General features: G+C 35.2%; 1 protein-coding gene across 2 annotated transcripts in view; it reads left to right on the top strand.

Moving 5' to 3' along the window:
- RETREG1 (reticulophagy regulator 1) overlaps positions 1-22500 on the top strand; it is a 65227-nt gene that overhangs the window by 26006 nt on the left and 16721 nt on the right. The window contains exon 1 of one of the 2 annotated variants that reach the window (XM_013179259.3): positions 15394-16042. The exons of the other annotated variant lie outside the window; for it this stretch is intronic. Coding sequence (XP_013034713.3) covers positions 16008-16042 — 35 coding nt within the window. The 5' untranslated portion in view covers positions 15394-16007. Of the gene's footprint in view, positions 1-15393; positions 16043-22500 lie in introns of those variants that run through there. 2 annotated transcript variants of the gene reach the window in all.

Below are 22500 nucleotides of genomic sequence, written 5' to 3'. Positions count from 1 at the left end.
GCAAGAGTAAGTATGGCAGATCCTGCAGTTGAACTTGCTCTTTTGTACAGTGCAAGAACATTCAGTTGCCTGTAGTTTGCCAAGTTTTCTCAGCTTTCAGCGAGGGAGTTTAAAGGTGTCCTTCACTTGTTAATACTTTCTTGTTCCACACTGATGCAGCAGTATTATCACAAGTGTTTTTTAGCATGAGAGATAAAGCTTTAAAAGCCTTACTATAGGGAAAAGAGAATGTACCCTCTCCTGTGTTGAGTTTGTGGGACGCATTTTGGATGTAAGGTGAGAGCTGCAAGCTTCTCTTCAAATACTTATCTATCCCACCTTCACAGGTTGATTTCTTAAGCCAGTGAACATCTCTATAGGAAAATTATACCTGAAATACTCAAGAGAAAATTGTGCTGGTACAATCTGCCTTACTTTTTCTGTATGTCTTGAGGGACCCCTGTTGAAGCAATTAATTAGCTTTGCTTGTTCTGGGGTGCAAGAGCTCCACATAAAGTATTAAATGAGTTGTAGAAAAAGAGAAAACGCTCACGTACTTCGTAAATCTAAGCAGATGGTGTTCACTGACCATTTTTGAGCAGATCAGCTTCTCAGAAATACTGAATTCTGTTTGCTAAGGCATAGCATCTATTGTTCTTTCTCTACTTATTCAAAATTGCTTGGAAATTCTCAGCTTCTGACACATACATTGTATATGTTGTTGTCAAATCTGATTAGTACGGCACTTGCGGTATAAAACACTTTGCTTTGTTACTTTTTTGACTCGTTTATATTAACAAAGTGTTTATTATGAATAGCATGCTTCAGAGGCAGGGTATAGAAGAGTACGCTCTTATTTTGGCTGCTTACCTAAATAGCATTATAGGAAAATCTGTCCAAGGACATGATTGACATGTATTTCCTCAATAAGAAAGTGAAACTTGGAATGAAGTGTATGTGGGGGAAAGTGGAAAAGACCCCTCTTATCTTAGATAAATATCCAGTTGGAGAATCCAAAAGGTTTAAACATACTCTCATAAAATGTCAGCCAAAAAGTAACGTTCTTTCTTAGACAGGTGTACTTCAGTGCATATGTTGAACTTAGCCTCACGTTATGAACTGTCTCTTGAAGGGCAGCAAGATACTTCCTACCAGGCTCAGACAGGGAATGGAGAAAACTTGGATACAGTCACAGCATTCTGAAATGAAGAGCCTGCAATTCCCTGCCTCTGTCAGCTCTCACCCTGAATATTTATTCCTCATCCATGAACATATTTGAATTAGCATTTGGTATTCTGGGATTTTCTAATTTATGGTGGTAATCTATTTCAAATGTCTTGCAAGTTATTTTTGTGTCTATGCAGAAGTAGCTGTATATCAATACACTAAAACAAGGTCATTGGTTGGTGTGCAATCTTGAAAATAAAAAAATTAAAATTGAGGTATTGTATTCCAAGGGGCTGTAGACAGTGTAAACTGGAAAAGTCAATCTCTCGTGAAGTAAAGAATGCCCTTTTTAGTGCAACTCCAAACTCTTAAGAGTCAGTAAGGCTTTCTTCTGCATTAAAGATATCCGAGAGCCCAGGCAGACTTAATAAAATGTTTCAGCCATTTTTCTAGACAGTGAGATCTCAGCTGATTATATTTTATCTTTGAATTGGTTAACAAACAACAGTGTTTTTTTAGAGTAGCAAGGTACGAAGCCTGGTGAAGAGGACAGAAAACTGACATACAGTCAACACATTCTTTTTGTAACTCTCTGTATGGTCTTATCTTACAGTACGTTTGAACTACTGTCTAGTTTAGGAACAGTCTGTTTGATTACCAAATAGTTATTTGGTGTGTTTGATTGTCTCAGGGATTTGTTCTGTTCACAAATGTAATGCTGATATTTTTTGCCTTGTGTATATTTTCTAAAAAGCTCTTTATAATTAGGGAGCATTGCATGGTATTATTATAAATGCCTGAACTAGCAGAATATTATTGCAATAAGCATGGGACAGATCACAAGTACAGAGAGGAAGGCTGCATTTCTGACCAGTGTGGACCTTTGAACAGTATGACAGACCTCAAATTGCTCATCAACAGAGAAGTTCATAAAATTGACCTTTTTAAAGGGTAAAGGGTAAATTTAAGTGTAAAGATTAATGTTAGGACGCTCATGTGCCTTGTTCCTTATGTTTATTCCATTGCACATGTAACATTTTCACCATGGATATTTTTATTCTATTCTTACCGCTTTCCATTTTAACAGTTGAACAACTGTGGGAGATAACTTACAATCCTGAAGTCATTTGACTTGTCATCTTAAAGGGTATTTATAAACTATAGCATTCAGGGAGCCCCCAGTGTTACTTTAAATAGAGATACTACTTTTAGGATTAAGAAAAAATGGAGTGTTTCATTTTGAAGTTGCTTTTCTGAAACAAGTCATATTTGAATAAAATCTCATAAAAGCAGGTAGCAAACTTAATTGTGTTCTGTATTTTAATATAATAATGAAAGACTGCATGAAAAGCAAATGGTATGGGTTATGTCAAACAAAAATATGAAAGAGGTATTTTTCTGCTGTAAGTACAATTGGCTTTTTTTCCCTTTTAATGTTGGTCTAAATTATCTGTTTCCTTTAGGAAGAAGTGTTGCTTTTGTTATTTTACTATTTGGGGACAGAACTAAAATTGGTCCCACATGGAAAGGTTACTGAATCAAATCCCAAATCTGCCATAGGTTTATTTATCACAGGCATTTGCCTCCCATTTTCAGTGATTGCTTGTCACAGTTGATGCCAGTCACAGAATTTTTCTTGCCACATCAATCAGCATCAATCCAATTATGAGAATATATATATATATATGATTGTACATGGAAATTGAATTGTTCCAGGCCAGTTGTACCTGAATATTGGTTGCAGCATTGTCAGACCAGTGTTCACATCATTCTGCAGACAATGAAAAGGTTTCTAGAACCTTTGAACCTCTGAACAAGTCATTGAATCCGTGGCTCTTTCCTCTGCTTAGGAAGCTTGTTTTTCTGTACCATTGTATGTGGCTTGATAAACTGTATTATTTAAGTAACATTTTGTACTGTCTCAAATCTCAACAACAAGAACACAGGTTGTAAAGTCTATAGTGCTACGCAGTTTTCCATAAGCAATACACTCCCCATATGCAGCAAGAATATTTTGCACAAAAAGAAAGTATGTGCATGTTTCCCAACAGCCTGTTGAGTTAATGTCAAGTTTTCAAATTCTAAATAACTTATAAAGCGTATTGGAAATTTAAGGGTAATAAGAAGAAAGGGAAAAAAAAAAGTCAACTTTGGTTAAATTGACAACTCAAATGTTTCTTACTTCCTTTATGAATAATGGAACAAGGAATTTGTAAGAATATAACCGAAAGGATTTCATTGCGTAGAATCTTTAGAACGGTGACAGTCAATAGCAAGAGTTTATAAAGCAGTAGGATATTGACCTTTAATTGCATCTGGTTTGCCAAATACAGGCATTAGATTACAAAACGCATGATGGAAATTATTTACTGAGGGCATGAGAACTTAGTTGTAGACCCATTTTTTTTCTTGTTGCAGACGCCTGGGTTGTTGTAACACGTGAGGGTGTGTTTCCCAGCACAACATCTGATTAGTCACTAATTTAGTAAGGAATGTCCTGGCACACAGTTTTGTCAAAGCATGTGAGCCTATCAGCAGAGTAACATGTTATATTCTTTCATGTGTTTCAACATACAGTTGAATAAAACAGCTCAGCTGTTTTGAAACAAATGTTATGATATTCCTTCCCTGAGTCTGCTTTTTTTTTCTTCTTACTGGCAGAAGAGATGTTGCATATGTTGCATGTTTACCTACTGAAGTGCATTTGGTGCCTAAATTCTTTGTCTGCTTATATTCCAAAATGCTGTAGTCAGAATCTAAATAACAATGGAATTCTGCTCTTAAGCTACACATCTTTAATTTTTACACTGAGGAAAATACAGGGCGGCATATACTCATGTCGTTTTTCATGCTCAGCGTAAGTTTCCCCATTCCTGGAATATATGTGAGGTAACCAGATGTACTCAGGAGTCCAATTTAACAAAAATTTTCAAAAATATTTACTGTAGCTTAAAAATACGGAAGTTCTTTCAAGTCCTGCTATATGTTATGTTCACAGCATCATATGACAAACACTTTCTTTTCCTAGGTAAGATTCTCTATAACAAGAACGATCCTCTTCCATTTCTTAAGCCATTTCTTATTAAGTGCTTTGATTAGTAGTACAACTAAGAGATCACTGACATAGTTATGGTCATTGACATTACTGTAGGCCAGTTCATAACATCAGGATAATTTTTAAGAGAATTTTGTGGTGAATACAAAAAATGTCTACTTTTTAAGTAGTAGAAATATGTTAAAATAAGTATTTTTAAATGTCAGAAGTATTTAAAAATCTGTGGTAAAAATCACAGACAAGAAAACCGAGAGAACGCTGAGTAGGGTTTGAGGTAGGCCAGTAGAATTTTCAACAGGCATTAGCTGAGTTTCCTTGTTCTAAAAGGAAATAAGTCTGGAATTCAAGAGAAGATTTTCCTGTGCTTTAAACAAACAATAAAAAAAAATGTGGGAGACAGGTGAGAGTAAATGGCTAATTTTGTGTTAATGGAAGGTCAGAAGGAGTCTTTCAGCAGGGTGTGCTGGAACCATTCTGTTAGATGTATTTCTAAGATACCATAAGGAACATGCCTTTTCTCTCCCATTATTGGAATGAGGAAGCATAAAAATAGCAAGTAGCAGGTTGAGAAAATAAAAGGATGCAATTAAGCTTTGGAAATCCTTAACACAGGATTGTTGTGAAAACTTGAAGTACATGTGGATTAAAAATATAAATTACAGGACAGTTCATTGAAGCAAATTAATTGAAGGCTATTAAAATACAAAGTCACCTCCTCTGAAAGTCCCTGATCTACAGTTCATTTGAGGCTGTATTGTATTTTACAGAGGTATCATTACGTATTTTCCCGCATCTTATTCTGTTCCTTCAGTACCCCTAGGTACTCAATTTTGGCAACTGTTAAAAACAGGATACAGGGCTAGATAAACCTTTGGCTGGCCCAGTTTACCTGTTCTTGTTAACCACATTACAAGCATAGACTTTTCATTTAGTGATGTAGTACTAAAGTAGTCACTTAAGACTGAAATAAATGCATCTATTTATTTCTGCATTTATGTATGTTTTTAATAATTTGTAAATAAATGTTAAAGTCTGAGAAATTCTGGAAGGGCATGTTAGATAACCATTGCCCAGTTTTACACTGTGTTGTTACCAACAAATTCATGGGAAATTCAAGGTCAGAATGTGTCGATGAACTTGCTTGAATGCATTTGAGTGTGAGATCAGTGTCATAAAGTCAGTCAGAGCAGTGATGTCTGAGGTTTGCGTGTGATCTTCTAAAAACAAACAAAAACAACAAAAAACAATTTCTTAACATTTTGAAGAACATTTAGCCAAATGCACCTGTATATTTCCGTAGAATGCGAGCTGAAACAAAACCATGTAGGACTGTTGTCTTATGTATTGACTGCAAGGACCCCAAATGTGTCTGAAGAAGTTTTCACATCATAGCTGTACAGGAACAAAACTGATTCCGTTGTCAGTTCACTCTGAGCACACAGTTTTTCTAGGATGGACAGCTTGGCAACTTCAGTTATCATTTGTTTGCTGAACTCAGTATTTTGTACTATAATCAAAGTCTCAAAACATGTGGGAATTCGGCTGAAAACTTCTTAATCTGATGATGAATAGAGCCCTAAGGAAGCTTCTGTAAAGGACATATAAGCAGAATTTTCCATTCAATACTTTGAAAATTATTTCAAATCCTTTGTTCAAAACCCTTCCAGATGTACTTAGGAAAAAATATTTATTTCATCAGTCATTAATCAAAGAAATTGCATACTGATGAGGGTTTTTTGTTTGTTTTTTTTAAAGAACAGCTTTAGCATATGGAAATCAGTCTGTTAGGGCTTCCTTTGTCAGTTCCTGGGGTGATTAGGAAAGAAATGCAGGACACCTGAAAAGTAGTTGAAAGATGATGTATTTGGTGTATTTAAGGTGCTCTGAATATTTGCCAAATAAAGACCTTTTTTAATTTTTTTTTAAAATAAGAAAAGCTTACTTCCCTGGACTAAAGTAAAACTTATTTTTTTCACCCTTCTGTTTCCCTCCTGTGTAGGACATCTGTATATCAACAGAGAAGGTTTTTCAAAGCAGAGTTATGTCTGAGGACAAGGTTCTGAAGGAAACAGCAAAAGCTTTAAAAACATACCATGCAGCTTACACATTTATGTATATAAAATACAAGTATGTATGAGTAACTTATAAACTTAAAGCTTAATTCTTCAGTATACTGATGGCAACATATGCAATTGAAAAATACTTCCTACAGCTTAATAAATGATTTCTTTAGAAATCTATAGGCCTCCATGAAAAATGAGGGAGAAGAAAGTTAAAACAGGGCTGCTATTTTGCCTTGAGAAACAAGGCGTTCTGTACATATGGTCTAAAAGCCCTTGTGAAATGGATTGAACTTAAAAAATAGGAAAGGAATGGGGAAATTAAATTATTATATACTTTGGTACAAAAGTCTAGATAAGTGAAGTTAATTTGTCTTCCTGATAGCATTGTCAGCCTCTCAGCAGAATGTCATCCATATTATGATCTTTTAAGGCAGGGCTAAGGTTATCAGGTTTAGCACTTCTGGCTGAGTGCTCTGGCACCATTTACACAACCAGTTCAGGGCATTCCTCTAAATTGTAAGTCTGCCTGTGTGCTCTGACAAACAGGCTAGGCTGCAGCTCTGCACTGATCATTGCTCCTGATGTGAATGTCTCTTGGCTTGTATTATCCCCAGAATGGTTTAGCTCTGTAGTTTTTTGTGGGAAGGTGTGATTGTAGGAGGGGGTTGACTTCTCTGTTGCAATCTTGGCTGCCCTCTTGCTTGCTCTGTGGTGTTTTATTGGCCTTCCTAGCTTTAAATTTGCAGTTATTTCACAGAGAGCTGGATGCTAAAACTTCAGAAGGATTGTGGTTTGACAAGTATTTGCTTTGGAGAAGCTCCAGAAAGAAATTGGGTATACTAGTCACTCCAGGATAAAAGTTTACTTTGTTTTCATCAGTGAATCTCAGAATTAATCATCCTATTCAGTCGGCAGTTGTATATGTATATGCATTGCCATCATGTGAAACATACCATTTCTATGTCTAATGTATTTCAGATGCTATTTCTCATTATTGCCCATCTCACCCTCCTATTCTGTTGTCTGTGATATTATTCAAGAGTATTTTCTTTGTTTTGATGTTAGCATTTAAGAAGCTTATGTCTTTTTTCTTCTTCCAACTGGCAGAGCTGTAATTGAGATTAAATGGTAACTTGAACTGTGATGATGAGTTCCTATATATTATTGTTGTTTTTTGTTTGTTTTTGTTGTTGTTGTTTTGCTTTTAACATTTCGGTTGCTCTGCATACACAAGTATGTGACTTCTAAAATGTCATGCATTATTTTCACTGATCTGTTTTAGTTGGTAAATACTTCAACCTTTGTTTATATAAATTTACATTTTGATTTTGTTGTATTAGATTTACTAATGTGCCATTACATGTATTGGAGTTGGAAAGTAGTAATAAGTAGCATACAAATTACTTATTGGTCTGTCAGAAAAATCTGGCCTAAATCAAGTCACAGCAGTGATAATTTAATACTTTTGTGTCACAGATCTGCATTTTTATAAGCTCTTGCAGTGAGACTAAATAAGGATGATTCTAGTGAAAAAACTCTTTTTGTAGGGAGAGAATATTATTCTGGTTTTAACTTCAGACATAGCAAACATTAAGAGGCTTTATCTTCCGTCACACAGTAAATCAAAAAATAAATAAATTGATGAGAAAAGTTAACAGTATAATTCGGTAATCTGTCTCTCTTTTGTGACGTAGGCATTAACAAAGGATGAAGCCCAGAAGGGCAACCAGAAGAACCAATATAAAGTCATATTTAGAATGAAAAAACCTGGCTAGCAATCCTGAATATTAATCAAGAACTTTGGCTGATTGAGTTGGGGCATAATAACAAGTTGATGTCAATGAGAATAATCGATAATATGTAACTATGTTCTATGAATCCATTATAATGTACATGAAGTCCTGTGACGATTTATCCTTAAGTTTGTAATGTCTAATTCAGGGCTGGTGACCTGGACTTTGATCTAGTTATGGCTTGCAATTGCACTCTCCGCTCTGAGATATTCTTATGTTGCATCTAAGAATAAATTATTTAATAAGGTGGAAAACTGGCTCATATCCTCCTCTTCATAGGATGATGTCAGTATCAAAGTAATGGTGGGTTCTCTTAGCAAACTGTTAGCATATTAGCAAAATCATTTGGACATGGACATTTGTTAGTATGTGTCTCTGAGTGTCATAGTAATCTTAGAGATTCTGCAAAGCTGAGTGATTTCTTACTTTGAGTTTAATTACATAGGGAAATATCATCCAAATATTCTCTTTTCCTTGGTAGCTCAATGGCAGTCTGTGGGTTTTTTTGTTTGGTTGGTTGGGTTTTTTTGCATTGCTTTGTGCTGTGTTTAAGAGTTACCTTAGAAGGCAACAAATTTCTCAGGTTTGTGCTTTAATGCTTTGTATCAACACTTTTGAAAAATATTTTAAAGTCTTCGTGTGTCCTTAAGTATTTTCTATCCTTTACCAATTCATTCAATGCAAGCTGATTTCATTGTATAAATATCTTGCTACTTGGTCTGCCTTACATATAGTTCACCTCTTTTCAGTGGCAGAAGAAATCATGTCTGAGAATAAGCAGATTCAGGTTGCTACAAACCAAGAGAAACTGGTGGAGGTGCAGGTCTCAATATCTTGAGTATATGCCTCAGAAAGAATTTGCATTTTAATGTGACTTAACTAAATTACAGATCATGATTGTAGATGAACTAGTGCATAAGTACCTTTCTAGGTCTTCAGGAAATTGGAAACGTGGTATAGTAAACAAAATAACAATTTCATGAAATGGTGTGTAAAGAGTCTCTTCAAAAAAAAATGGAAAAATATTCAGTTACCTTTACAAATTGCTCAGATCATTGCTAGGTGACATATTATGTGGGGGTTTTTTTTTGTTTTTTTTTTTTTTTTTCTTCTCCAAAATGTGTTTCTTTTATAGCTGTTTGAGATCCCATGGCCAAAAAGCCCCAAGGCAGTTGAGATTTTCAGCCTTAGTGGTAAGATCTTCTACAACCCTGTCTCCAGCTCTTCTCCGTTTGTCACACAACTCTAGCATGATCTATCATATTTGTACTAGAAGGAGATTTGCTATCTTCATGTGACTAAAGTGCAGTTATTTGCTTTTTAAATGCTGTTGAAGTGTCTCTTACTTCCTTTAACTCTTCTTTCTGCCTGTGTTCAAAAACTTGGAAATACGCTCATGCACAGTGGTGCACTATTATGCGTGCTTTATGTTGAAACACTAATACCTCACAATGAATTTATTGTTCCTGATGCAAGTCAGGTTTGGGTGTCTGTTGATAGTCTTGTTGCTATGATATTCCATTTTTTCATGATTCTTTTCAAATGCATGTTCACGTGCTTTGTTCTGCTGAGTAAATATTTCTTGCATGTGATATATCATGTTTAGCTTTTTGAATGTCACGTATCTTTTTTTTGTCAAATCCGAATGTTGGCTTTGTTTTGTTTTGTTTTCCTGAATATGCAGCTTGTGATTTAAAAAATGGTGTAACAAATAGTTATTTTATTCAGGTATGAAGAAAGAGTCCTACATAATATGCAGGATTCCATGAGGAGAGAGGAAAAAAAATCCGGAGTGCATATTTTCTTTACTTTTGTTGGTCTTCTGTTGAAAAATCTTTTTTTTTTTCATTCCTAGTATCATGTACACATAATACAAAACTGTTTTGTGTGTAGTAGGTGTCTTAAGGTTTGTTTTCTTCTAGCACAACGCTTACCAGACTGAGGTCATACCCGGTATAATACTGCAAAGAACTGTGCATATTCAGCAGGTCTGTCTTGATGATTGTTCATTTATGCTTGTATGAAAGGCTTCATCTCTTCTAAAACAAGCTTCCTGTACCTTGGAGTGTATGATGAGATCTCAAAGTTAAGTAAATATAAAATAATGTAATATAAAAATTATATCTAATTTGAAGTTGGATTTAGATAGAAAGAATTGGGACAGGTATTCAACAAATTTGGATGTTGAAAAAATTGGAAAATTGGGTGTGCATTTCAAATTGATGAAATATAGTAAAACATTTACTTATTCGTGTGTGCATGTATAAATGCATAAATGTACATGCATGCACGCACACATAAATGTGACCAGTCTATTCACTTTTTTATATTGAAAAAAAGGGGAAAAAATACTGTATTTTGGGGAACTTTGTTTATGTTATTAAAAAGAGAGGTTTTCTTACAAGTAACGTGCATTTCAAATGAGTTTAATCTTAAACATGCTTTTGAAATTATGGTAATTTTTAAACTTTTAAACAGACTCTTGCTGAAAGTAATATCAGCATAAACTGTCTACAAAAAGTAAAAAGCTAGACTTCCCATTTCTTCTGGAAATCTGATCTAAACTTTATATTATTTTTGTAATTTGATTTTATGCTATGAGTCAGTTGAGGTTTTTTTTTAGATAGTTTATAAGTATATAGTATGATGTTTGTTATTTTTATTCACATTATTAAAAGTGAGACTCACTCATAGCTGAATAATTTGACCAGGGTTATACATGAAAAACACCCTCTTACTGTCTTTCTAGATGAGGAGAGAGACAGAAGGCAGCAGTGATTGTGACTAGTTCTGGAGCTGGTAGACAAGTTAAAGCATGACTAACTAAAATAGTTGTAGGTTTGCAGACTAAGTGGGATACGCTGTCAACCACACGGTGCCAGATGATCCTCCTTGTACTCCACATGGACAGCGTGTTGTCTTTCACCCACCTACTGAAGTCCTTGAGCATGTTCAGTATCTGAGTATGTAAAACAGTGCATCTACACTATTTCCGATCCTCTCAGCTACTCAGTAGCTGCATTCTTGTCTCTGTCACGAATGTACGCTTATTTTCTTCTCTTGATGATGACATCCTTTGAATTCTTCAGTGGCTATCTGTAAAAGGAAAGTTTCATGCAGATGTCTACACTGTTTTGTGAGGCCATTTACTTTATGATTGTGATATATGTTCAGTCCAAATCAAAGATAAGAACATAACAGGTAGGAATTCCTGATCAAGTAGTATGTCAGGCTGGCATCCGATCTATGCACTAGCACATCTTTGGGAGGGTTTCTTAATTCATGTGTGTAAAGAGAGCAGTTATCAACAATCAAGGAAGTAGTCTAAAGAAGGTTTGTGGGTTTTTTTGGTTTTTTTTGTTTTTTTTTTTACTTAAAAGAGGGTAATGTAGATGATCGGAAGTAAGGATAATTTCTTAACGTTATCTAAATGTAATGAAGAAGACTGTGTACTCTGGAAAGTTTTGTATACAGCTGTGGTAATGAAGGCGAACCGAGTGTGAGGAGCAGCTCACTGAAAAGGTAAAAATGTGACGGTTAGTGTAATCAGTAATTGTAGTTGATTTATCTTGATAGTCCTGTTAACACATCAGGAGCAGGAAATCTTTGAGACACTTTTTAGTGCCAGTAGATGATAAAGTAGAAAAGAAGAATTTAGAGATCTGGCCATAGCAGAAGAACTAAATGTATTTTCTGTTTCTGTGTTCACTGTGAAAAGTTAGGAAGGTTCCCGTTATAATAATCTTCTTTAGGATTTCTTTCCCATTAGAATAATCTTCAAAGAATCTACAGCAAACTGCAGCCTCTCTAGAAGAGGGTGATAAACAAACAGAATAATAACAAATAGTGTTAGGGCTCTACAGAAATTCAAAGATTAAATACTACAAGCTTTACTGTATAACTTTTTTACCAAGACATTAGTGGTAATACACAATTATTTTTTTTTTTTTTAAAAAAAAAGGTTGTAGGGGACACCTAGGGAGCTGTGGGCTGGTGATGTAGTCTGTACTGGGCAAAGTGGTGGAATATGGAAGGAAACAACACCAAAAAAAAAGTAAACCGCTTGTTAAAGACAATACTTCTGGGGAGGAGCAACTCTTTTCTTAGAAAAGGGGAACCATACTTCACAACTCTATGTTCTTTAAAGTATTAAAACAGTGCATTTATGGGAAGAGCTGACCAATAAAGTCCAAAAGGCTGCTATAAGAGAAAAACTAGTTCTGAATCTGTGCGTAAAGTTATTAGTTCTGAACTGGCCATTTTTATTCAGAAATTAGATGCTTTGATCATAATGAATTGTCAGTGACAAAAATGTCAGTGTAGTAATTACTAATTGCCAAAAACAAATTAGAATTGCTAAGAAAGGTACAGAGACAGAATAAAAATATCTTAACGATGAGGTGTAAATAGACGTCATGCCCTCACCTGGAATAACAGTGTATGTTTCTGGTCTCTTCCATCCTAAATTGGTTACAGTATACATGGGAAGAGTTAGGAAAAGAACAGTGAAAATGTGGATAGGGAAACAGCTTTTCCCTCCTCAGTTCTGTCATTCCTTGTTACTTTGAGTTTTCCACGTTGAAAAAGTTTAAAACGGATTTTTAACAATTCTAATACCAGCTTTTTTCTAGGCAGCTCCACCTCACAATTCTGCAGTTCCATCAAAAAGAATATTGTAAGGGTCTGTAAAAGTAATAGTGTGAAAATCTAATGTGACGGAGCTGTCATCTGTCTGGTCCAATAGACGTTCTTAGAAATCAGCTGAAGCTGGAAGTGGCTAGTTCAGAGCAGCTAAAATCAGGTGATTTTTCAAGCAGCACATAGTTAATCTGCAGATGTCCTTCCTGCTAGATGTTACGAAATGTTATCACGGAATGAAAATCCTCTGAGGAGAGCTAAAAACACAGACCTCACTGCTGGCTCTGGAAATCCATGAGACACCAGTTGGAGCCTGGAAGAACATTTGGAGAAGGTAGCAATGCATTTTTTCCTAGGCTGCACTTCTGGACACCGTTGGAGGTGCCAGATACTCTTTGGCCTGATTCAGTACAGTACTTTTGTTCACCTACTGCTGTCCCACCCACGTGTATTTGAAGTCATTCCATTTCATGCAGCTGTGAAGTAGCCTGGAGCAGTATCTGCTGGAAAAATACAGTTTGGTCAATACAAGCTCTCATTCCCTTGCGTATGGAAGATGTAAGACAAAAAAAAAACAGTGGTGAATTTTCTAGATGGTTGTCTTTGAGACAACCACCTTTGAGGTAAAATACTGTCATTACAGTACTGTTAACTACGTGCTCATACTGTTTTGAAATCTGATTTGCAAAAATGATGAGCACTGAAATCAGTAGAGTAGTCCATGAGTGCTTTATAAATGCTCTGCTTTCAAAGTAACAGGTCCTTGACATTTCAGTTAGATACTCATTTGGTAGACAGTTTGGAACTAAATCTATCAATAAGTAGAGTGATAATATCGTCCTCACCGAGGGCAGGGGAAGAGTTCTAAGGAATTGTAAATTGTGAAACATTTTTCTGTTGCAGTGATGAGTGCTGATAAGGTTCTGTACAAATAATAATTTTTATGAGAGCATGATAAGGGAATGAAGAGTCCAAAGTAGTACTGGAAAAGTAGGGATTATAGCAAGTTCTAATAGTGGTACACAGGAATAGGCACAATACTGAAGTCTCTTCAGCTTACAGATGTGGCCATCAAATATATTAAAATGGGTGTGGTGCCACAGTAAAATGCAAGTGGCTATGTTAAACTGTATTGTAATGCATATGAACAAACGAGAAATTACAGTTTTACAGAAGGCTTAGTTTTGTTTTCATTTTTGATGCTACATTTACGTTTTGAATGTTGCTTTTGCATGTTTGCAGATTTCAGTTATTTGTTTTTATTCTTTTCCTACTTGTCAGACTTCAAATTTTGATCTGAAAATGAAACTGTCACAGATAAAGATTTTACTAAGGAACATTTGGAGTTAAGCAGTTCTGTTGTTTCAGGGTAATCTAGGACGAAACACAGCTCTCATTATTTCAGCTATACATATAAGTAGAAAAATAAAAGAATATTCAAATAAGCAGGTATAGTTTGCCGTGGAACTCCTCTGAGTAGGACAGGGCTTTTATTTATATATAAAACAATAAATTACACAAGGTTTTGTGTGTGTGTGTGTGTACATATAATAATTTAGAACTAGGATTTTATTCCTGTTTTTATTCTCCCTCTTTTCTGTTTAAAGTCCAGTAGGATTAAACTGTTACAAGAATGACATGTCATACGAAAGGTTGAGGAAAGGTATGGATACAGAAGATTGGATAGGATTAAGAAAAGGAGAAAAGAACTAATGAGAATGCTAAGTAGTAAAGTAACAGTAAATGCTAATAGTAAAATAAATTGTTCTTCACAGACACCCGGTGTTCCTCTTTTTGTTTTGTTTTTCTCACCATTTCCTGAGATCACTTCATTAATTTAGATACTTGCAAAGTAAATATAAATCATACAATTTAAAGTAATAGATTATGCTGTTTTGGGAATTTTTACAGTTTTTATTTAGATCTTACTATTTGTTTTGAAGCATTTTATATTGAAATAAGAAGAACGGATATGGTCGCTTGTAGTTTGGAAAGTTAAGCAGCATCCAGCTGTATGACCCACAAGGCATCAAGTACAGCTTATCAAATTGAGGATACAGGGTGGTTATTTTTTAATCTGCCATGGCTTTGTTCCAGCCTTATTTTATTTATTTTTTATCTTTAAGATGTGACATTCCCAGGACAATTCTTACATGCTGGACAGGCAGATCTAAGTCTTGGTGTGGACTCCCTTATAGAGAAAAAAAAATCCATGTGAGGGTCTTTGGGTGGGATAATTGTTTGAAAACATACAAAGAACAGGTCAGGCTGTTAAATGGAAGAAAGAAGCTGTGCGAAGGAGCAGTGCTGAACAACATAAATACGTGACCCCTGGAGTCTTGGGCTGCACTACAAAGCTTCATCAGCACAGATAAGGTGGCTGGGGTGTTGAAAGTTTATAGAAACATAGCTGGTGTAGCTGGAGTGACAGAATCCCTGTCATGCATGCAGCAAAAAGTGATATGAGGAAAGTGATTTTCTTAGTGCACCTTAGGTTGTTCACAAAGAGTTTGGAAGTATTTTGGCAGAAAGCCTCCACCTGTCGGCATACTTTCACTTATGAGAGGACTGCCAGTATAATTTGCCACTATACCTATGACAGCTGAGACTGCTTGTGGCAGACAAGTTTGGAATCAGAACTTAAAAATAATGCAATTAATCTTTAATGAAAACTTCTCTTCCTAATCCTTATTTTAAAAGAATTGCTAAGTTTTTATTTTGGCTGTGAATTTAGTCAGTGGAGAAAAATTTTGCTTGTTCTGACAGGTTGTGACCGGCACTTTGTGAGAAGTAAAAATAGAAATTTTTACAGTTACAGTAAGCTCTTCACTCTTAAGTTTTCTAAATGTGTTACTTTAAAGCGCTGTGCCATTTAGCTTCGTATCATTTTGGTTTATGCTCGCTTGCACCTGAGCAAATGGAAGACATTGAGGAAGAATTCCAGTGGAAGCAGAAAAATAAGATGTAATAACCGGGTGATGATTCTCTCTCACATGACCCAAAGAAAAAAAATGTTGTGCTCTTGGCTGTGCTTGCTACTAAACACCCTGTCATAGTGTGCGAGGTGAGTCACGACTTGTTTATTTATAGCATTGGCCAATCAACGCAGAACACTCCGAACTTCATTCAAGACAAGCAGACACTTAGGATGTGTTGTAAACATTTGCTCTCTGAGCAAGGAGCTTTTCTCCACTGCAAACAGAACAGGTTCCTGGTGTGGTGCTTCTAAAACACAAAGCAGACTAGAAGATCTTTGCCTGGATTATCTAAATTGGTAGAGAGAGTGAGACATAATTTTTTTTTACGTCTGAAATGCCAGACAGTGAGGATCTGGGACAAGATGAAAGGTACTGTAAATTGATTCTGATGGCCTTTTTGTACAACATAATATAAACCAAGGATTCCTATAATTAATCTGTATGATGTCCTAAGTTTTCATACTAGTTCTAAGATCAGTTTGCTATTTGTTATAACAGATAGTCTAGTTCTTGAGAGCTTTGCCTCTAATGCTAATCTAAGGCTTCTTAGAAGAGAATAATTGAATCTTAATATATACGTAGAGGTTAAATTGCACAGGTCTTGTATAATTCTTAAACTAAATCCAAATGGAACAAGATACTGGGTGATTTCTACTTTGTCCCAGCCATGGGACAGCTTACAAGCCTCAAAATGTCAGGGAGGCAAATACTTTATATGGAGGCACATACTGACAGAACCATAATTCATTAGTAGGAGATAGGGCACTCTGTCCCTTTGTGGTATGCCTGTTGTTTTGAAGTTTAATTTTTATCTTAATAAAACCAACAGCCAGGACAAGAAGAAAGTAGTTGGACCTAAAACTTCACAGCAATTTAACAAATATGGTTTTTTGAAATGTGATCTAGCACATTCCCGTGGAAATAAATGTGCTAATTAATTTTAGCTAAATAGATTTTAAAATAGATATTTTAAAAGCAGATGTTATTGGTGTTTGGCTATGACAGAGTTTATAATTTAGATTTCTTAAAGTCCAAACTGTCTTTCCATAGTTAAGATTTTCACTGTCTTGATGCTAATTAAAATGTTGGCTCCAAAACAGCATTAATAAATACTTGATATTGGGGGAAGAAAAAAAAAATGTCCTGTATGTGGAAGTAGACTTTTTTTAGAGGTTATTTTAAAAGAAAGTAGTACATATAGGCAAATAGAAGAAATTGTAAGAATTAAAGGTGAGCATTCCATTATGTCTTGGGACTTGATTTCTTCTTTTTATATTTAAATTTGAACATTGTGGATGCTTTTCCAATATGTATGCATATGCGTTGTTGCAGGATGGGTGAAATACAGAAAAATTTCTGGTGGTCTGTTGTAGATTAGATAGGGCATTGTCACCTAACTGGATGAATGTGGGTGAATGGATCCCCAGTAGCATAATTGGGTCTTTAAGGGTAGGGTCACCTACGCATTTCCGTTTGCAGGGATCTAAGTTGTGCCCTATATATGACATAGATGCAAAGTAATTGTAGCACAAGGTAACACTTTTTTTTTCCTTTTAATGAAATGTTTACTAATTATGTGATAGCCACGGAAGTGTAAATTACTATTCATTAAAAACTGTTTAGCTGGATCTCCAGTTTGTTAAACTGTGTATTTTTCAATACAGGAAAACAACAATATGTATGACACGTTGAAAAAGAGGATTCAGATCATAATCACTTTTATAAATATATATATTTATATATTTGAATTGATTTTATGAAGGATATATATCACGTCCTTCCTTGGAGATATTTTATCAAATACAAGATTGGAGATCTCATCAGCTGAGAAAAACAAAATCATAATTTTGATTTTTAAAAAAAGTGTTTATCAGTATGCAAATGGAGGCAATTTCTATGCAAAACATACACACTTTGTCATACATAACTTCCTTTGTTCTCAATTATTTCTCTGTAACAGGTTTTGGCAGTAAAAAAAGAGATAATACTAGGCCCAAACCTGTTAAGAACTTTTTATTTTATGAATCAAAACTTTTTTGTTGAAAAAGGACAAACATTTCTAAAGCAGTGACCTGAAAAATCATTATAATAAAACCTGCTCTCCCCATTTATCACTTCTGAAACTACCATTGAATTAACGTTACTTCCTCATCCTTTGCTATTGACAAATAAGGATTGAGAAAATAGTCTAATCAAAAGGTTCCAATTTTTCTGGAATTAATTTGTCTTTTTTTTTTTTGTCTTTGTGACAACAAGTGGGATATAGCTCAGGATCATTTTTACAGATGTGCTATTGAGATTTAGTAGAGGTCAGAACATTTTGGTCCAAGTTAAACAGGAAGGAATAGGAGGAGGAGCTATGGGAACTGTACTGGAGCAGTATGGGAACTGTACTACAGCAGTGCATTTTAGGGTTGCAAAAGAAGAGATATTAATGTAAATGCACAGATAATGGGGTTATTTTGAGGGCACAGAGAATGAAAGAGCTATTGTTTTATATATTTTTAAAAAAATTGTAGAAGTAGAATGAGGTTTGCTTGCTGATTGCCTTCAGTATGCTGCAATCCTTGTAGTCCTCAGCTAAAACCAAATACTTCATATATCTCCTCCCCTTATGTCCCACACTTGAAAATGTATAATACTGTGTCACGGATGTGTATTTCAACATTATAACATCATTAAAGCTGTGGCATTGGTCAATAGTTTGTTATTCATACTGTGAATCTAAATATATAATAACCAAAGGAACATAGCAAAAATATTTCATAATAAGGATAGTAAAAAGGCTTAAGAATTGTGAAGATCAGGTACCCGCTCGTATCTTCTGTTCTGTTTTGTTATGATCCCAGGTAGATAAAGAACAGGGAGCAAAGATGTGGTCAGAGGTCAAGGATTAAAGTAAGGACATAAGACAATGTTTTCCCAGTTAAACACAACCGTTGGTGTAGGATAGCATAATTTATTTAAAAATAATAATAATTGACACTTCATGAGGAATCTTAATGATGGTCAAGAATGTATTAAAGTTACTGTGAATGCTCAGTTCTGAAGTGGTGGAAGCCCATGGCTGTATGTGCTTAAAAGAGGTACTGAAGTGTAACTAACTGTATTAGAACAATGTCCTTGTTCTAATTGCTATCATGTGCTCCTTATTGAAAAGGATGATGCACTAAGCTGTTAGTCAGGAACCTTTTCTGACTTGGATAAAAATGAGAGGTAGCTGTCATTTTTAACTATATTTTAAACCAGTTATTTTAGAATTATAATCTCAGTGCACGACCTCTACCGATACGTGCTTAGACTTAGAGAAATGGAGATCCAGTTTAAAGTCAAATCTGCATGTTATTTCATTACTGATTTGTAATTATGTAAGAATACTTGTTTCTGCTGCTAATGTTAGTTAATAAAGTGGGAAGCATTTGATTTCCTTTTATGACTGAATTCAGTGCACAGATGTAGGCAATGTGTGGTTAGCTTATGCCAGGAAGTTGCAGTAATGCGTCAAGGTAAATGGTCACCAGTTCATACTGTTTGCATTGAAACCCATTGAAAACGATCAGAATGACGTTCTTCACAGAAAGAGTTAAAACTATCTTGTGATATCCCCCAAAAAGTTATGATGTTCTTGTGGGTTAAAAGTATTCTTTGTTTGGCACTTGAAAATGCAATTTTCCTTTTTTGTGCAGCTGCTCTGCAACTCAAGGAATGCTCAGCTCATCTTTCCTAGCTGTTTGACTTTTAGAGGCCTTGAACTAGAAGTATCCCAGCTGAAGAATGTGGAGGCTGAGGAAGAAAATGAGTTGAGTTTGTGAAAAGGGGTTAAAAGAGCTGTCCTTGAGGGGAAAAAAATGTAAAAAAAAAAAAAAAAAAAAAGCTTCCAGCATATGGGCAGAGTTGTTTTAAACAACTTTATGCTTCTGTTGGCAGAAATAAAACTTCTTCACTGTTCTAAACAAAAGTAGTGGGATAGAAATGCCTCTTCTGCATGACCAGTTTCTGTCACAAATGCTGACCTGGAAGATCCCAGCCCTTCTGCTGTTTTAGTAAAAATAAAACAGCCCATATAGAATAGTAATAACATTATACACTTTTCTAAATAGAAAACAAGTCTACAATAGCATTGATGTGACACTGAAAGACTCATTTTCATGCAAAGATGCATTTAAGGAATCTATGCTGACTTAGTAAATCACGACTTTGGACTAAGCACTTGACTGTCAGATCACATTTCACATTTTGGATGACCTCAAACTGGAGTAGGTGGCATTCTTCTCAGGAGAGCTGGATGAGAGTAGTGTGGACCAAAGGAAGTGTTTCCCATGAGAGATGACCTGTCAGTTAGCTTAGAAGAGTCTGTGTAGAGAAGCAGACAGTGGAACACCCCAAATTTTACTAGGAGCGCATTTTTGTTTATTTAGCAGGGCAGTCAGCTAAAAGCGACACAAAGTAGAATCTGCTGCATTGAAGAACTTGTGTACTACAGTTACCTTGGGGAAAAACAGGAGTTAAACAGTTGCATCTAATCGTTTAAGAAAAACAATATAGCTCCTTGACAAGACCTTCTAAGGCGTCTGATGTTATACTTGAGTATAAGAGAGAAATGTATCCTCCCCAAAATAAAATCCTAGTAGTCATTTGTATTTTTTCACCTCAGGCAGCCTATAGGACAAGATGAGTTCCCCTATCCCTTTGCAGAACACTTGTGTTTCTCAACTCAAGTGTTTACTCTGGGGACTTCACTGAAGTTTCTTTAAGACAAGTTTTTCTGGACCAGCAATATGGGGGGGGGGGGATAATAAAAAACATAAATAAACATCTTTGTTTATGGGATTGATACAGTTTAGCAGCACAGCATGACGAGTTGTTCACATATCAGTTGAAGAGAATAAAATACCATGATGACTTTAGTGTAATACACTGTGCAGGAAGTATATACAGTCAGGGATGAAAGGTTGCTTATATTTTCTTGTGTTGATAGTCATGTGTTGAGCAGTCTGCTGTGCAGTCCACTGAGAAAAAAAAACACATCCAGCCTTGCTAAATGCTGATCATTTAAACATATTTATTGTACAGTAATATTACCAAAAATATTAATGGTCAAGAAATAAAAAGGGGCATGTGTTACTGAAAGCAGTGTGAGAAGACCATTTTCCAGCTTCTTATTGCATATTTTCCCTTCCAAAAAAAAAAAATTAACAGCAATTTGAACTGACTTGCTGTTAGTAAAAAGCACAACTTTGAAGTGTCCGAGGAAGACAGATGAAATCAGAGGGAAAACAGTTTAATGTTTGAGCAGCCATGTTGCATATTATTTATATAATTCATTTAAGTCTTAGAAATAATGTATTTGAACTACGACACGGATGATGATCAACAGAGATTTTTGGACTGGGACATGTCAGTTACTCTGTAAGGCTGATAAACACATTCTCCAGCTTCAGTGTAAAAGGAAAATCTGTCTTAACTTTGTGTATGTTAGAGATACCAAGTGTGCTGAAGCTTTAGCATTGAAAAGATGTTCAGTGTGCTTGGTTAAAGGATATGCTTGCCCCAATATTACACTGAGCCTTGTGCAGCACTTAGAGATTAGCAGTGGGAAATAAAGTGTGTATGGATTATCTACAGGATGGAGAGATTTCTGTAAGAAAAGCTTAATGGACTTTGTAACATAAAGTTTTTAGATGAAGTTTCTCACTGAAGTCTGAGAACTATATTCCTAGGCGCTTATTGTGTTCCCCATTCTTTCAATTACATGTGTAATCCTTTCACGGAATTCTTTGAAGAAAGTAGAATTCTACATGGTGCCCCAGTGATTCATTTAAACTGCAAGTTTTGTTGATTTTGTCATAGCCACATGACACAAAAATAATTACTTTCGTACACTTAAGTATTGTATAGGATCCAAAAGTGGCACAGGATAAAACAGAGTTCTGCATATTTGCCTTTTAAATTTGACATAGGTTATTAAGATGCTATGCTGTGAGCTCAGTGTTTTTTGCTACTTTGTCTTTCCACATAGTACATACAGCATTCACAAATTTGGTATATTGTATTACAATAAGGCTAATCAATATTGCATTATTTTCTACCACACAGTTCAGTGGTAGATTTTAGAGATTTTGTCATTGGTTCTTAATTACACTTAATGGTAAATTTGTGCTTTTTACACTATTATAGATTTTGGAGAGAGAGGGATGGTTCTTTTCATTTTGAGTATGTGGTCACCTGAAAATTAAATTACTGGGGTGGGAGGGGCACATTTAGGTATTATTCACAAACTTTTTAAAAATCTAAATACCGCTTTGTATCCATTATCTCTGTACCTTAATAATTTCAAAGACAATCTTTAAAACATAATTTTTGGCATAGGTACATGCCAGGTATAAAATGTTTGCTTCAAAAAGGGGTAACTGCATCATTATAGTCATTTCTTTTTGCACTGTGGTGCTTCCTTTCCTCTCAGGAGAGAACTGTGGAAGCTCTGAAAAAGTAAAACTTCGTGTTTCAGTTTTGATAATAGTTTACATACTCAATTTCATTTGTTCAAGCTTTATACTTAACTCCTGATTGCCTGTGAGGTTTGTCCTTAGATATCATGTCCCTTACAGCTGTGTCATTTTATCAAATGTTTATCCTCTGAAATGATAATAAACACTCATTGGAATTGGATTTCTATAAGCTCTACGTATTATTTTTTAAAAATGCCAAATACAAAATAGCCACGTTGCCTATATTTTGATTTACATATCTTTGGTAATTTAACTTTGAGCTCTTCCACCTTGACAAATAGATTCTAAGTTCCACTTAAAATTACAGACTCTGCACAG

The sequence above is a fragment of the Anser cygnoides genome, chromosome 2 (assembly GCF_040182565.1).
Source record: "Anser cygnoides isolate HZ-2024a breed goose chromosome 2, Taihu_goose_T2T_genome, whole genome shotgun sequence".
Taxonomy (NCBI): Eukaryota; Metazoa; Chordata; class Aves; order Anseriformes; family Anatidae; genus Anser; species Anser cygnoides.
The sequence above is the reverse complement of the archived record's forward strand: the minus strand, read 5'-3'. Positions and strand labels throughout refer to the sequence as shown.